Source organism: Centroberyx affinis, unplaced genomic scaffold (assembly GCF_046629955.1).
Source record: "Centroberyx affinis isolate AG114_WGS23_722 - 3 ecotype Tasmania unplaced genomic scaffold, CSIRO-AGI_Caff_v1 ptg006515l_1, whole genome shotgun sequence".
Lineage (NCBI taxonomy): Eukaryota > Metazoa > Chordata > Actinopteri > Beryciformes > Berycidae > Centroberyx > Centroberyx affinis.
In genome coordinates, this window is record NW_027283298.1 from 154,971 (window position 1) to 169,515 (window position 14,545).

Consider the following 14,545-nt stretch of genomic DNA (forward strand, 5'->3'; position numbering starts at 1 on the left):
GATTTCAAGGCATTGCATTCAATTCAAAACGGTGCCTTACAAATTCAGCTTTTGAATTTACTCTACTTCTTTAATTCATTCAGCACGGCATTCAAATTTATCCAATTCAATACAATCTCTGCTGGTGTTAATCTCTTTCCACATCAAACCCCGCCAAGTTGTACATTCATCTGATATGAACTCATAAGACCACAAAAGCCTCTTGATAGAACTTTTTTGGAAGTGTGTGTGCGTGCGCAGGTGTACTTGTGTGTGTTACGATGTTAATTTGACATACTAAATCAGTGCAAGTTACGGTGAATGCGATTCTTTAACCCCGCCGTTCTCGCACAGCTACCATGGCAGTGAGACACTGACAAAGCAAAGGGAATTGTCAGCGGCTGAATGGGCTAAATCCCCTGGCTAAATTAAATTTTTCCTGGCACCAGTGTCTGACAGCCACACAAAGAGCACACAGGAGGACGGATTATGTTCTCTTGCTGTCCTCTCCTCCATACTTCTCTTTCTCCTCCCCCTCTTCCGAACCGCTCCTAACACATGCCATTTGGTGGGGGATGTTATCCAAAGTGCCCAACAGGATGATGAGTGCCCACGGGAAATTTGTAGTATGTCCTCTCCTCTCCTCTCCTCTCCTCTCCTCTCCTCTCCTCTCCTCTCCTCTCCTCTCCTTTCCTCCCCTCCATTCTCTCTGTCTTCTGTCTCATAATGAAGTGGTTCTGAATGTGATTTAACCTTCATCACACAGGAGAGCTGCTGACATGCCTGTTAACACACACACACACACACACACACACACTCTTGTATGTCTATCCTTATGAGGACCTTCCATTGACTACATCCAATCCCTAATCCTTAATTCCTATAATATCACAATTCTGCCCACTTGCTGCTGTTCTGTCTGGTCTTCCTACAGAGTCAGTGTCAGTCTCCCTCTCTCCACCAGTCTCCCTCTCTACCAGTCTCCCTCTCTCTACCAGTCTCCCTCTCTCCACCAGTCTCCCTCTCTCCACCAGTCTCCCTCTCTGTGCCTGCGCTGATGTCAGGCAGCCGGAGACATTAGCGATCGCTCTCTGGACTAAAGCCTCAACCTACTGCCAGTGAAATAGTTCTGGGGAGCTGATGGCTCCGGAGCAAAGAAAATCAAACACACCCTTGTATCTTTTTAATGAATCTGACCTTCCATCTTCCTCCTTTCTCCTTATCAGACTGCCTCAGTCGATTTCTTCCTCCCTCTGTTTCCTTATTAAAAAGTGTCACCTCACTCCTCCTTCCTCTCTCGCTCCTCTCTCCCTTTCTATCTGCCTTTCATCTTGATCTGATCCGACCACAGTCCTGGTGTCTCAAGGTGATCGCCACCCCTCCTCCTTCCTCTGTCTGGATGAAGAGTCACTCCTTTCCTTTCATATGACAGACTTAGTAAATCATTTATAAATTATAAAGGAGACCTGTGGAGAAAGCCTGACTGCTGCTGAAGGGATCAGGTTGGTCTCTGTTAGGGAGCGTGGCTCTGTTGTTCATCACACACTCTGAACAGAAAGAACGAGGGAGAGAGACAAAGAGTTAGATGGGGTCGGAGGATGGGGCGGAGCTTTTGTCATATATGAAATACAGAGACCATAAAACTAAAATAAACACACACACAGCACCATGTGTGTGTATTTGTGAAAAACTGATGGCCGCTGGGTTTTCTTCGCTCTGTGCCCTGCCTGTCCCTATTGATCTGAGATAACAGACATGAAAGAGAGGAGGATCGAGGGAATGTTGAAAATGGAGGGAAGGAGGGAGAAAAGAAGGAAAGGAGGGTAATTCCCAGCCATGATTCAGTGTTTGATATTTGACCCGTGGCTCTGATCGATAGCTTCTGTCTGTCTGGCTGCTTACTACCGCTTCCTCCTGGGTACAGGCAAGTTCCCCATCAAACAATCTGTGATGGGCTGGAAATGGATCGGATGACATCAGCTCCTGCAAGTCTTGCAACTCTGTATTTGTTTCTATATACCTGAGCATTTCCACTGGAACAATTAGGCAGGAGCTGTCTGGGTCTTAGGGTTCACCAGTGGTAACGATAAACTAATTCATTTTGCTCACTTTTTAGACGGCAACCTTCTCTGTCAAAAGCTTGCTTCTTTACCATTCAGGCTACTGCCAACTCCATACCACCTGCTGCTGTGGCCCTTATACCAGGTACAGGGTTACAACAAGGATACATTGTATCCTTATTGTAAAAACGTAAGGCACCACTATTTTCATCACGCCACATGGTGGGGCTTTGCTCTGTCGATGCAGCAGTGGCTGAAAAACTGTCAGTATGCACCATGACACATGGAGTATGGATTGTGAAGGCGGTCAGTCCTCTATAGATGTCTAGCTGGCTGGTGGATGCTCTTCTCCTGTAGCCAAACTGTCCTGCAGTTCGCTGCCAACTCCGTTTGGCTCTTTGCCTGATATCATTGAACCGTTTACTACGCTGGGCAACGGTTCTCCTTGGACCTGAGCAACACGGTGCCCAACTGTGTTGTCTCCTCCCCAGCTAATTTGATTCTGCATCTCCTGCACAAGGACATCAGTTTCCTCTTGGGAGAAGCTTTTACAGTGGATCCACTCCGGACTGTTCTCTCCATCACAAAATTGTCAGAGCGCCGTGGCACAGAGCGTTCTGCATTTACAGGGAAGGGAAAGAGGTGATTTGATTGGTCATGACTGACGCCAGCCCCTACCACACCTACTGATAATGTGTTCCTCCTAATCCCACCCTGATTCCAACTGCACTGCAGGTGCGCTGTGCACCTCTGGCCACAAAATTATCAAACATCTGTCACCTCGCCCTGTGCCGCGCCCCTTCTGCCGTGTGCTGTTGACTGTGCTTTGTGCCATGCACCATTGATTCACAAAAAATAGAGCCCCGAATCTTAATCTTACAAAATCATTTTTTTCTTGTCTAAGCTACTGTGGTAAAAGGTTGTTTTATAGCAGTTTGACCTGTGTACACACCGTCACATTCCCCAGTAATAGGTTGCTCCACTTTAGCATAAAAAGGTAGTAAAATATTACCTTACATTCATGTAAAAGGAGTAGTAATGTTAAAGATAATAAACCCCCATCACACCTGAGCTGTAGTCAGAATACTATTCTTTGGTAATATAGCAGTCTGCCCTGTGTATGCTTACAGCAACATATCAGTTGCTCCTCTATCAGATGTGTCCTCCAGTTTGTGTCTCTCTCCAGCCTCGAGTCTTGTATTGAACAGTGACCAGAGGCTGATAAGCTACCAACCTGGCACCCCCAGCTGTGTTTCTCTGTCTTTTCATTTCTCCTTCTCTCTCACCAGTGATTTATTTGTTTTTCTGTAAAAGAGGGGGGGCAAGTAATAGGTAGTTATCTTTACAGGTGGTTGCCATGGTAACAGGGTGGAGATTAGATTTTACACTTTGTTTCACACACCAATTGCACCAGTTCAGTCTGGGCCTCTTTCATATCAGTGTTCGGTCTGTTTCACAGTATCAAGTGAATAGAAACACAGGCCTATCGCAAATTCATTATTATTTTATGCTGGAAAACAAACAAAACAACTCACTAATAATTAAAAATAGATGGGCCTAGATAGAATACAGCCTTAACAATGAGCGCAAGATACAGCGCTGGATCAACTTCAACTGGTTGTAGCTATTTAGAAAAGCAGATGAGCTATGACTGGTGTAGGCCTATAGGTAAAATAATAGGTTTGCCATTTTGAGATATCTTTTACTCTATATAGGTACTTAGTTTCTTATGTAGCCTTATGTGTATTTTCTTTCATTTTTCTACATCAAATTATCTAGATATAGTTCTTTCATTGTGTTGAATGAACTATGAACTACAAGACATTATAATTTCAGTTTGCAGCTCAGAGTGTCATAAAACCGTAATGTCATACATTCTCAAAGGAGACGGTCTACTCCTTGTTGGAAGTGTGTGTAGAAAGCTTCATAACTAGCTTTCATGTCCAGCTCTAAGCCGGGACTATTTTTAGTCCAAGTCAAACTGTCAGCATGACTCTTTGGAGTGATTCTGAGACGCCTGATAAATACGGGCTCAGGTTTTCCTCTGACAGCAGCAACATCGCTTGTTGGGTTCCACATCAAATCCAGTTCTGCCGTAACAGTGTAACCCAGGTGACCTCTCCTCGGCCTTTGGAAGGGCTTTGATGTTGGCTGGATGTCTGACATCTTTAAGCCTGGCTGACCCTGCTGTAGTGCTGAAAGAGAGAGAGAGAGAGAGAGAGACAGTGAACAGGCCATTTGATCCCTGTGTGTCGTGTCCCTCTGTCTGTGTCTCTCAGTACATGAATGTTTCCAACCACAGCTTTCTGACTCATTGCCCAACAAAAGGACCTGTGGCGCAGGCAGCTGTGTCGTGCCTGTCCAAAACAATTTGGGTCACACCAACAGAAAGAGATAAGAGGGGTCCTTCAAGGCTCATTTTGGGCCACAGCGCAAAGTCCTAAGGGAGACGAGGAGGAGGGATGGAGAGAGGGAGCAGCCAGAGCAACAGGGGAGAGTCAGAAGAAGCAAAAGTGGAGGGAGGAGGAGCGGGAGAGAGAGTGACTCAGTATCAAAGAGAACAACAGACGCACTTAAATCTTTTGAGCCTATAGGGGATGTGTGAGAAGAGAGATGGGAGAGGAAGCACTCAGAGCAATTTAGGTCGGAGGAAGAAATAGGAGTGCGGGGGATATCAAAGGGAACAAGACATGTACCTTAGTGTTCTAAGTCAAGAGAAACTGAGTTAGGTAGAGGAGGGATAAGTGGCTTCTATTGAATAGCAGAAGATTGACAGAGTTAGAGAGAAATAAGAAGGAAAGCAACAGAGTAGACTGAAACGACAGTGAGGGAATGGTTCTGGAGGGAAAAGAAGACAATGAAAGAAACTGTTGATGGGGGGATGAAGGAGGGATGAAGAAGTGTCAGATAGAGGGAGAGAGCGATAGAGGCTGCTGAGGTTTGTGTCTACAAAAGGGCAATATCCTACAGATTCCACTTCTGCCTGGAGAAGAATGATATTTAGGAGGTGAAGACAGATAATATTTTGCTGTTGGGATCCTTTCTCTGCTCCAGACCGGCGGAAATGAAGAAGACTCTGAAATGTTATCTGTCTGCTCCTGCCAAGAGGGTCCCTCTCTCTCTCTCTCTTTCTCTCTTTCTCTCTCTCTCTCTTTCTCTCTCTCTCTCTCTCTCTAACACACACACACACACACGCACACACATACACAAACCACCTTGTGATACCAGTAGAAATGTCAGCTTGGCGCCAGATAAATGTTATTTGTCCACTCCTCCGCTGCAATCTGTTACCTGGCCTCCACTATTTTACAACGGCTGCAACAGCTTGACATTCTCAAACCATAATTATGAAATACAGCTGGGTTACTAGTGTGTGTGTGTGTGTGTGTGTGTGTGTCTGTGCCTGTGTCTGTGTCTGTGTCTGTGTCTGTGTCTGTCTCTGTCTCTGTCTCTGTCTCTGTCTCTGTCTCTGTCTCTGTCTCTGTCTCTGTGCTTGTCAAGGTTTTAACAAGGTGATGGTGAGTATTTTTTGACACTGAGACAGAAACTGTTCTAACAAGGGAGATGGCATCACTTCTCAGCCCTGCATGGAAGTACCTGCCTAAAACTCCCACTGGTTGTGTGTGTGTGTGTGTGTGTGTGTGTGTGTGTGTGTACATGCACGCGTTTGCTTTGATGCCATGCAGCAGATGTCTTTATCCATTGACAGCAAAGCTGTGATCCAGATCCAGTCTTCACACAGGGACCAATCTGCTCTGCTCTCTCAATTAAATACCTGAGATACAGAGATGCGTGTGTGTGCATGTGTGTACGTGTGTGTGTGTGTGTGTGTGTGTGTGTGTGAGACTGTGAGAGAGAAAGAGTGAGAGAGAGACTGTGGCAGCGAGGTTATTTCTCTGTGTTTGATAAGGCTATAGGATCTAGTGTATTTGCATATGAGCGATAGTGGGTTTCTGTGTGCGTGTGATCCGTCCTTTTGTAATTTTCAAACACTATATCCATGAATTGGAAGTTATCAAGTGGAAACATTTCTCATGGTTTGCATTTAGAAGCTGATGTGAGTCTTTGAAAGCTTGAATCTATTGAACTTTTAGCAGCATGCAGCAAGTGGCTGAATTCTGAAAGTAGAGTACTAGAGGAATGTTAACAGCCTCCTTCTGCAATTTCTATCTGCCGTGACAAAAAAAAAAAAGAATCCTTTTGATTGGCAGTCTCAGTATTGAGGCCCGAGAATGCTTCTCATTCTTCCAGGCATATTATAAACCTCACAAAAGACAAAAATGTCAATCACGTACAGGAGAGAGAGAATGACGGAGAGATTGACAGACAGAGAGAGACAGAGAGGAAGACAGGCAGAGGCACAGGTCTTCTTAAATGGCAGGCAGACCGTGTCAGAATTGAAGAATGAGTGATTTGTTAAACAGTGAAGGAGGCTGGTTTAAATTGGGGATATCAGCAAATATGATATGATGATAATTTGGACAGCACCATATATAGTAGTTCAACATGCTGAGCAATATTGAGCACAGGTGAACCAGCTGTCTTTTTAGTTGCCCAGAGGAACAATGCGCGGACACACACACACACACACACACACACACACACACATATGTCTCCTCCCTGGGTAAAGAACAGATCTCAAGTGGCCTCTAAATCCATGACATTGGTTGATGTTTCCCTTGAGGGCCAGTTGACATCTGGGATTTCTAATAGACCATTGCCCACTGGTCGTGTGTGTGTGTGTGTGTGTGTGTGTGTGTGTGTGTGTGTGTGTGTGTGTGTGTGTGTGTGTGTGGTCTCCCAAACTGATAGAATCTGTCATTTGATCAGCAGCACTAAACGCTAATCAGATAGAGATGGCAGCAAGTGAGGAAAACAGAGGAGGGAAGTGTGTGTGTCAGATTGTGTTCCTATGGTAACAGTCAAGACATTGCAGCAGTTTGGTGTGTGTGTTATCACTCCTCTGTGTTTACTGAAAGGGGAAAGTTGGATCAGAAAAACCAAAAGAAGACAGAGAGGAAAAGTACAGATGAGAAATGAGAAAAAAATAAAGTTGATAAGGAGTGAGAGAAGCAGTTACTTTTTTTTACTGATGACAGCATAAGATTGACATCTCTCCCTCTCCTCATTATTTTGCCTGTGTGTGTGTGTAGCCTGCAGTGACACAGAGCTCCACAGCCTGGCCTCCAGACTGAAGGACTGGTTCGGAGTTCTCCACCTCGATGCCAACAGAGACCTGAAATCCTCTGACAGCTTCGACTCCGCCGCAGGACGTGAGTACAACTCCCCCGAGTTAGTGTGTGTGTGTTTGTGTGTGTGTGTGTGTGTGTGGGTGTCTGGGTGTGTGTATGTGTGTGTGTGTGTGTGTGTGTGTGTGTGTGTGTGTGTGTGTGTGTGTGTGTGTGAGAGGGTATATGTGTTTGTGTGTGCGTGTGTGAGTCCTGCTCTTCTTTTCTGTTGAACAGCTGCTCTTTCCGATCCTCTTGAGGACTGGTGGTGATGTTGACAGTGGCTCTACTCTGTTCTCTGTAATGTCAACATGTTTCAACACAGCTCAGCTCTACCAACACACTCACACACACACACACACACTCACACACTCAGTTACAAGCTACTTGAAAAAGATGAAAATGGAAGAGGTCTGTACAGTGTTCTGCAATTTCATTCATTCAATTTCATTTCAGTGAGTGTCTCTGTCTCTCTTTTCTCCTCCAGGCTTTGACACCAGCATCCTGCCCATCTGTAAGGATTCTCTGGGCTGGATGTTCAACAAGCTGGACATGAACTTTGACCTCCTGCTGGACCAATCAGAGCTGAGCGCCATCTACCTGGACAAGTATGAGCTGTGCATGAAGCCCCTCTTCAACTCCTGTGACTCCTTCAAAGACGGCAAGCTGTCCAACAACGAGTGGTGCTACTGCTTCCAGAAGCCCGAGGGTGAGGAGGGGGAAGGAGGGAGGAAGGAGGGAGGAGGGGACGGCTGAGTAAAAAAAGAGTTTGTTGGAAATAGGAGTAGTGCCACTGTCGCCTCTGCAAGATAGAAGGAAAGAAGGGTTTGCTGTAAACAAATGATGCTGCAGGAAGAGGGAGAGGCAGAGAAAGTTGTTAAGGGAAGGGCAGATTGATGAAGGTAAAGTATAGGGAGTCAGGTAGAGACTGATGGAAATAGGGGCTAGATGGGGAGGATGGTGGCTGTTTGTGAAGTAGACAGGAATGGATAGAAAGAAAAGTGTGGCAAGGATAAGAAATCGAAAAGAGGTAGGAGGAGGGTTGAGAAGTTGAAGATTGAAAGGGGGAAAATAGATGAAAGGGAAGGCGGAGAAAGAGTTCTTTTAATGAAACCTAATGAAATATCTTTGTGTGTTCTCTGGTCCTAGGATTGCCTTGCCAAAATGAGAAGAGCAGGATTCAGATTCAGAGCCGACGGAAGAGCCTCATAGGTCAGTCTGGTTGAGTGACAGCTGTCAATCACTCACCCCTGTCCAAGGACACATGCCCACTTTGAACGCTAAAAGACACCCACACTGGAATGACATTTTGTATTTTACATAGAGTCAACAAGGTAAAAGGAATCAATAGCATTAAGCATACTGTACACACACTTTGACTCTGACATTTTGGACACGTCTTCTGTCCCCGTTGGCCACATCGTGTTCTAGCTCACAACAAAACACAGCTTGAGAAATGGGCTTTGACTGGGTCACATGAAGGTGAACAGAAAATAAGTGTGTGTGTGTGTGTGTGTGTGTGTGTGTGTGTGTTATTGAAAGTGACTGGTCCCCTTTAAGCAGGATGTATGGCCGTTGTCCTGCAGCCTTCACAGTGGTAATTGATTGTGGGTCTCAGTCTGTGAATATAAAGAACTTTGGGCACAACTACAGGAGATGTGACTTTTACCGAGGAAGGATCTGATTCTACCTTTAATTTTTGCCCATTTAATTCTCTCATCCTTTTTTCTCCTCATATGCCCACTCTTAATGATCATTTCCTTTTTTATTTGCCTTCCTTCCTCCCTTTTTTCCCCGTTATCCTCCATCTCCTCCTCTTTCCTCCTCCTCTCTCTCTCTCTAGGCTCCTATATTCCTCGTTGTACTGAGGAAGGCTACTTCAAGCCGACCCAGTGCCACGGCAGCACTGGTCAGTGTTGGTGTGTGGACAAATATGGAAACGAGATCGCCGGCTCTAGAAAACAGGGCAACCCCAACTGTGGTAAGCACACACACACACACACACACACACATACACACACACACTCACTCTAATCCCTCTTGTCTCGCTGCCTGTCTGTCTTTCAGAGTTAGTTAGTTAGTTAGTTAGTAGACTTTGATCCGGGTGGAGGGCTGTCTCTTTTCTCTGCCTGTGTTATCTGTTCTGCTGGAGCATGCAGAGCTTCTCTTTAAACATAAACCTGAAACATGGGGGGAATTACAATCACAAAAGACACACAGCCCAGACCAAAGGAGTGGGGGTGTCAGTAGTGATTTGTTGCAGAACAACAAACGGTCTCCAGACTGGTATTAATGGATTAAGTATCCTGATGCTGTTGTTCTCTCTCGCTTTCTCTCTCCCCCTCTCTCTCTCTCTCTCTGTTTATCTGTACTGGTATCTATTCATCAAGGCCCATTTAGGAAATAGCTAACATAAGGCATGCCTCTGGAGCCAGTCTGCCTGCTTTACTATCACTCATCTGATTCTCTCTGCCTCTGTTATTCTGCTCATGTAGCTCTGATATAACATCAGCACACACATCCATTGTCAACAGAGAGCAATGTCTAAAGAATTGTTCTAAATCTAAAATAGTGGCGGCAACTGAGCTACCACTCATGAAAAGGAATGGAAACTGGTATATTGCTGGCTGATGTTAGTGTCCCAAGAGATTCACTGAGACACAAAATTATCACCGAATTAAGTGCTTTGATACACCTGTCCAACCTATAAAATGTGAAACTTTTCTTTTAGTGTCTGCTCGCTGTGGTGTTACTCTTGCTACTTTGACCGTTTTATGCTGTTGAGTGCCAAGTTACACACTGGGAATTGGATTTACAAGCCAGGCAGTGGATATTTTAAAGGGAATGGTCAGGCAGTGAGAGCAGTGTGATATTGCAATGATGAAACACAGAAAGGCAAGAGATGCAGTTTGTCGCAGATCAATGGCCATGGGCTTTCATTGTGGAGAAAAAAAAAAGAACAACGATTGGCAAGAACGAGGCCAGGCAGATTACCAATCAGTCAACAAACTCACAGTCACGGGTTAGGGCTCACTCGAATGCCAGTCCAGTCCATAGCCACTAATTGCAGTATTCAATATCGATGAGGTGTTTCTCCAGCCACCACCACACACACTTTAGGCAGCAGTCCTTTGTCTCTGGTCTAACAAGCTCAACATACTCCAGTTGAGAGGCCTGTAGTTCTCCCTTTTGGCCCTGGATAGAGCCAACAGGTAGGAGCGTAACAGCTCTTCTCCATGGGACCGCTCTGCCCCTCACAGTAACCCAACCACAGGGCCACCAAGCAGGTTTAGATCGGAACACTGTAAGTAGCACTCAACCAAAGGACCATTGTACCTGGGTGTAAATAAAGACAATGGCACGATATAAATAGGCTACATATTAAGATAGCTTCGGATGTTTTGAACTTATATCAGAAAGATATTTAGGCCCTGATCTGCAGGTAGCAGCTATGGACGACTATGGACATCATCTCAAAAATGTTTGCTGGGATCTATCTATAGGGAGCCGAAGCGAAAGTGTAGCTCGAAGCCTTCCCGTTGACTAGCGGCTAAGTGGCTAATGCGATTTTCCATTGACCGCAATGTAGTGTGTCTTCTAGCTAGCTAGCTACCATAGCTTGTTCCCTTTGCAGGAGATGGAATATTCCAACTGGCACAGCTAGGCTAAAAGCCTGCCAGGTAGAGTAGTTCGGTAACTAATTTTGTCTATGTAAATAATACTCAATGGATTTTTGGGAAATTAAGCCAAGCGAGATGTGTTGATGCGTCCTTCAGCTCCCTATGCCTCTAACCTGTGTCTGCACACCTGTCTGTCTTTTTGTCTATCTCCCTGCAGATGAGGACCAGGAGACATCTGGGGATTTTGGCAGTGGGGGCGCGGTCATTCTCCTTGACGACCAGGAGGAGGAGCCATCAACGAGTGGGCGGAGCCGGCAGAAGAAGAGACGGGGCCGGATCCACCCCCGAGGAGCCATCGAAGACGACGAGGACGAGGAAGACGATAAAGATGATGAGATTGGCTACGTTTGGTAGCTCCGCCCCATTTAATCTGCCATCAGCCAACCAGGAAACTCCGTTAACTCAGCACAGATGTGAAGCCATTCCAGTGTCTCCTCCAGTCACCTCGGCAGTGGTCCATCTTTTAGCTCCTGAACTTGTTCTTGTAATCCCTGTCACTTACCAAAATCTCTCTCTTCAGTGACCCTCCTCTGACCTTGTCTTTATCAAGTGTTTCTCTCTTTCCTCAGACATGAAACAGAGAGCCTATTAGTTTTCAACAAAGACTGTCAAGTCCTTTTTAGAATTCTGCTCAAGCTGTCCAATCCCTGCTTCTACCCTCCCCAAACCCACGATCTTTAACCTCTACTAACATGGACTCACTTCTCTGTTTTCCTTCTCTCTTATTTCGTCCCTTCTCTCTCTTTCTCTGTGTGTCCATGTCAGAGCCTCTGGTCAGTCTGTGAGGCCAGTTAGCTGATGTGTTGGATGTAAATATGTTTCCTCCAGGACGGCCAGATTCTGGGTTCCATTCCCTGTCCTCCCATCAGAGGTTCATTCTCATGTTCTGTGTTCCACTGCTGGGTTCCTCCCAATGTTCTCCAATGTTTCTGCAACGGCCACCGCACTCCCAGGCTCTGAGAAGCTCTCTCCGTTATTTCTTGGAGGATTGTAAATTATTTAATCGTTGATCTTGAATGTCCCAGAAAGCCCAGGAAGCAATGAGATTAATGATGTATTGTCGTTGTTGTTGCATGTTTCTCATCGTGTTTCTGTAAAAGAGAGGTTTTCCTGGCCAGGTCTAGCTCTATGCATCTCAATCTGAAAGTGATGCCTATTTGGCTGCTACAATACTTTGTTGCTATGTTGATGCTGTCTAGTGTCTCTTTGGTTCTTCTCCCAATCTCAGGAGGTTAGAAAGTACATGTTGTCGCATCACAGAGGGATAGCAGTGTAGAAAAGCAAACTACAAGGCCTACGACTCTGCAGCGCCTCAACCAGCCATTCTTTCTCTAATTGGCCAATAAGGGTGCTCAGGCGGTTTGACTGCATGGACCCTAGAAGAAGAAGCTGCTCCTGAGCTGGGAGGACATGTGAAGCTGGGGAGCAGAGAACAGGATCTGTTGCCTCTGCCTCCCAACATTGGATATGTTCAGTGATTTAAAATTGAAACCTTCACCATGTCAACAAGTGAACTTTTATTTGTAACTTTGAAAATTTAAGTAAAGTGGCACTTTGGGTGTCTTTTGAACCTTCCAAGCCTGTGTCCATGCGTCTGTTGTTCTCCTATCCTTCCACAACTAGAGTCACATCCATTTCTTCACAGAAAAAAAAATATATATATGATGAGATAAAGACACATCTCTTTCCTCAATGTGAAAGTGTACATATATTTATCTTTCTCATATTTCCCTTTTGTTTTTGTTTTTCTGAGGCTGAGATTTCTTTGCAGTAGCACAATGAAAGCCCTCCATCAATTCTGACCTTTTCCAAACCTTGACAGTGCAGCCTCCCCTGCTAGAGAGAGACAAGGGAACAGCAGAAAATACTCTTATCTCTTGGCTTTGAAAAAGAAGAAGCATAAAGGCAGCAGTGCCCAGCTGTTAGAAAAGAACATAAAAGCTTAATGAGTGTTTTTGTAATATCATTGGCTAATGGGACAGCTGACCCCGCTGGCTTGAAACAGCCCGCTCAGCAGTTTGAAAACGCATTGTACCAACAATCAGAGGAGGACGGCTGAAACAGCTTGAAACGGCCCATTCAGCAGTTCAGAAACCACAACCACTACCACTATCAGCTACTATAGACAATAGATTTAACTATGCAAAGCAAATTACACCAGGAGCTGTGGATGGTGTATAATCACCCAATTCTGTGACCATAACTAGTGCAGCATTGTGTGCCACTCTGGAGTTTTACTATCCCATAGGCTGCAGGACAAAAGCAGATTATTCTTCCCTCTATTTTATTACATTGTTTATGCTGCATCATACTTGTTTTTTTTTGTTTTTTTTCATTGTCTTTTAAATTTACATCTCAGTCAAGCATCTCAAGCAGTCAAGCATTTCCTCCTGATTTAAGCCAACACAAGACACATCTATTGCACTCCACTGCTCACTTTCAAGCCTCTCCGTCTCCGCACAGTCAAAGCCACTTTATCATTCTTATTTTCCTTCCTCTCTCCCCCTCACTCTCTCCTGGAGTGAGCTCCATCTTCATTTCAGCACGGGGAGATGCGTCATTGAGTTTTATCCTCAGGGCACTCCTTTTCTCCATTTCATTTCTCTAATTTCGGTTTTTATTATCCGCAGATGGCTTTCCTGTCAGGCAGGGCCTCCCCTCAGCCCGGGGTCTCCATGGAGACCAGTGATTGGTCAAGATGGGGAGCTGTGTGTAATTCGTGGCCATTTGGAGACTAAAGGGAACGGCCTGAACTAGTGTGTTATTGAACATGAGATATGGTGTTGTTCTGTGTTGGTTATTAGTGTTGGTTATTGCCTTACAGTCTGCTTTCACTAGCCTACTCTTAGATACGCAGGTTATTGTGAATATTTTGTCTTAATCCTGACCATCACTGAACTATTGAATCCTTAAATAACCATTCAAACCATCTCTGATAACGTAAAGCCTTAACTTGCATTGCGTCTCTTTTCCCAATGATTCGACACAGTGATCACTGTGAGGGAGACATTTGTTTAGACTATTCAGTTAAAAGGAAAAGGCTGCAAATTGGAGTCAGCTAATAGCCTAATTTTGCCAACCTACCCTATTAGTGGGCTGTACTGGGCCATATGCCAAGTAAGGTTGTCATCTAAATGGATGTAAGGTCTAAATCAGTGGTCCTCAAATCCGGTCCTGGGGGTCTAGAGTGCTGCTGGTTTTCTGTTCAGCCAGGTAGTTTTCATTCTAGCTGTCTAATCAGGGTCTGATTTAGACCTCGGACGACAGGGGAGCGCAATTAACTACCTGGCAGAATAGAAAACCAGCAGCGCTCTGGACCCTGAGGACCAGATTTGAGGACCACTGCTCTAAAGCCTGCCTATGTAATTGGCACAGACGTTGTAATAAGTAGGGATCATCTCTCCCTAATCTGTCACAGCCCACCTCTTCCACTCACACTCTCTTTCATGCTTGGCTGCTGCTGCACCAGGCAGCTTGTGGATAGTCCGAACGTATCAGAGCCCCCCTGCTCCCCCCCTCCCCCCTGCTCTCCTACCCCAGGCAAGAGGGGTCTTCATCCAAAAACGCCCCATGTCATGTGTGGAGGCAGTGTGGGAGA

The 14,545-nt window shown here is 45.4% G+C and overlaps 1 protein-coding gene across 1 annotated transcript in view; it reads left to right on the forward strand.

Annotated features, from left to right (window-relative positions):
* LOC139638755 (testican-1-like) overlaps positions 1-11,508 on the forward strand; it is a 99,856-nt gene extending 88,348 nt beyond the window's left edge. The window contains exons 8-12 of the mRNA XM_071512779.1: positions 7,193-7,312; positions 7,755-7,976; positions 8,417-8,479; positions 9,111-9,248; positions 11,105-11,508. Of these exons, the coding sequence (XP_071368880.1) occupies positions 7,193-7,312; positions 7,755-7,976; positions 8,417-8,479; positions 9,111-9,248; positions 11,105-11,301 (740 nt within the window). The 3' untranslated portion in view covers positions 11,302-11,508. The remainder of the gene's footprint in view (positions 1-7,192; positions 7,313-7,754; positions 7,977-8,416; positions 8,480-9,110; positions 9,249-11,104) is intronic.
* The last annotated feature ends 3,037 nt before the right edge of the window (positions 11,509-14,545 follow it).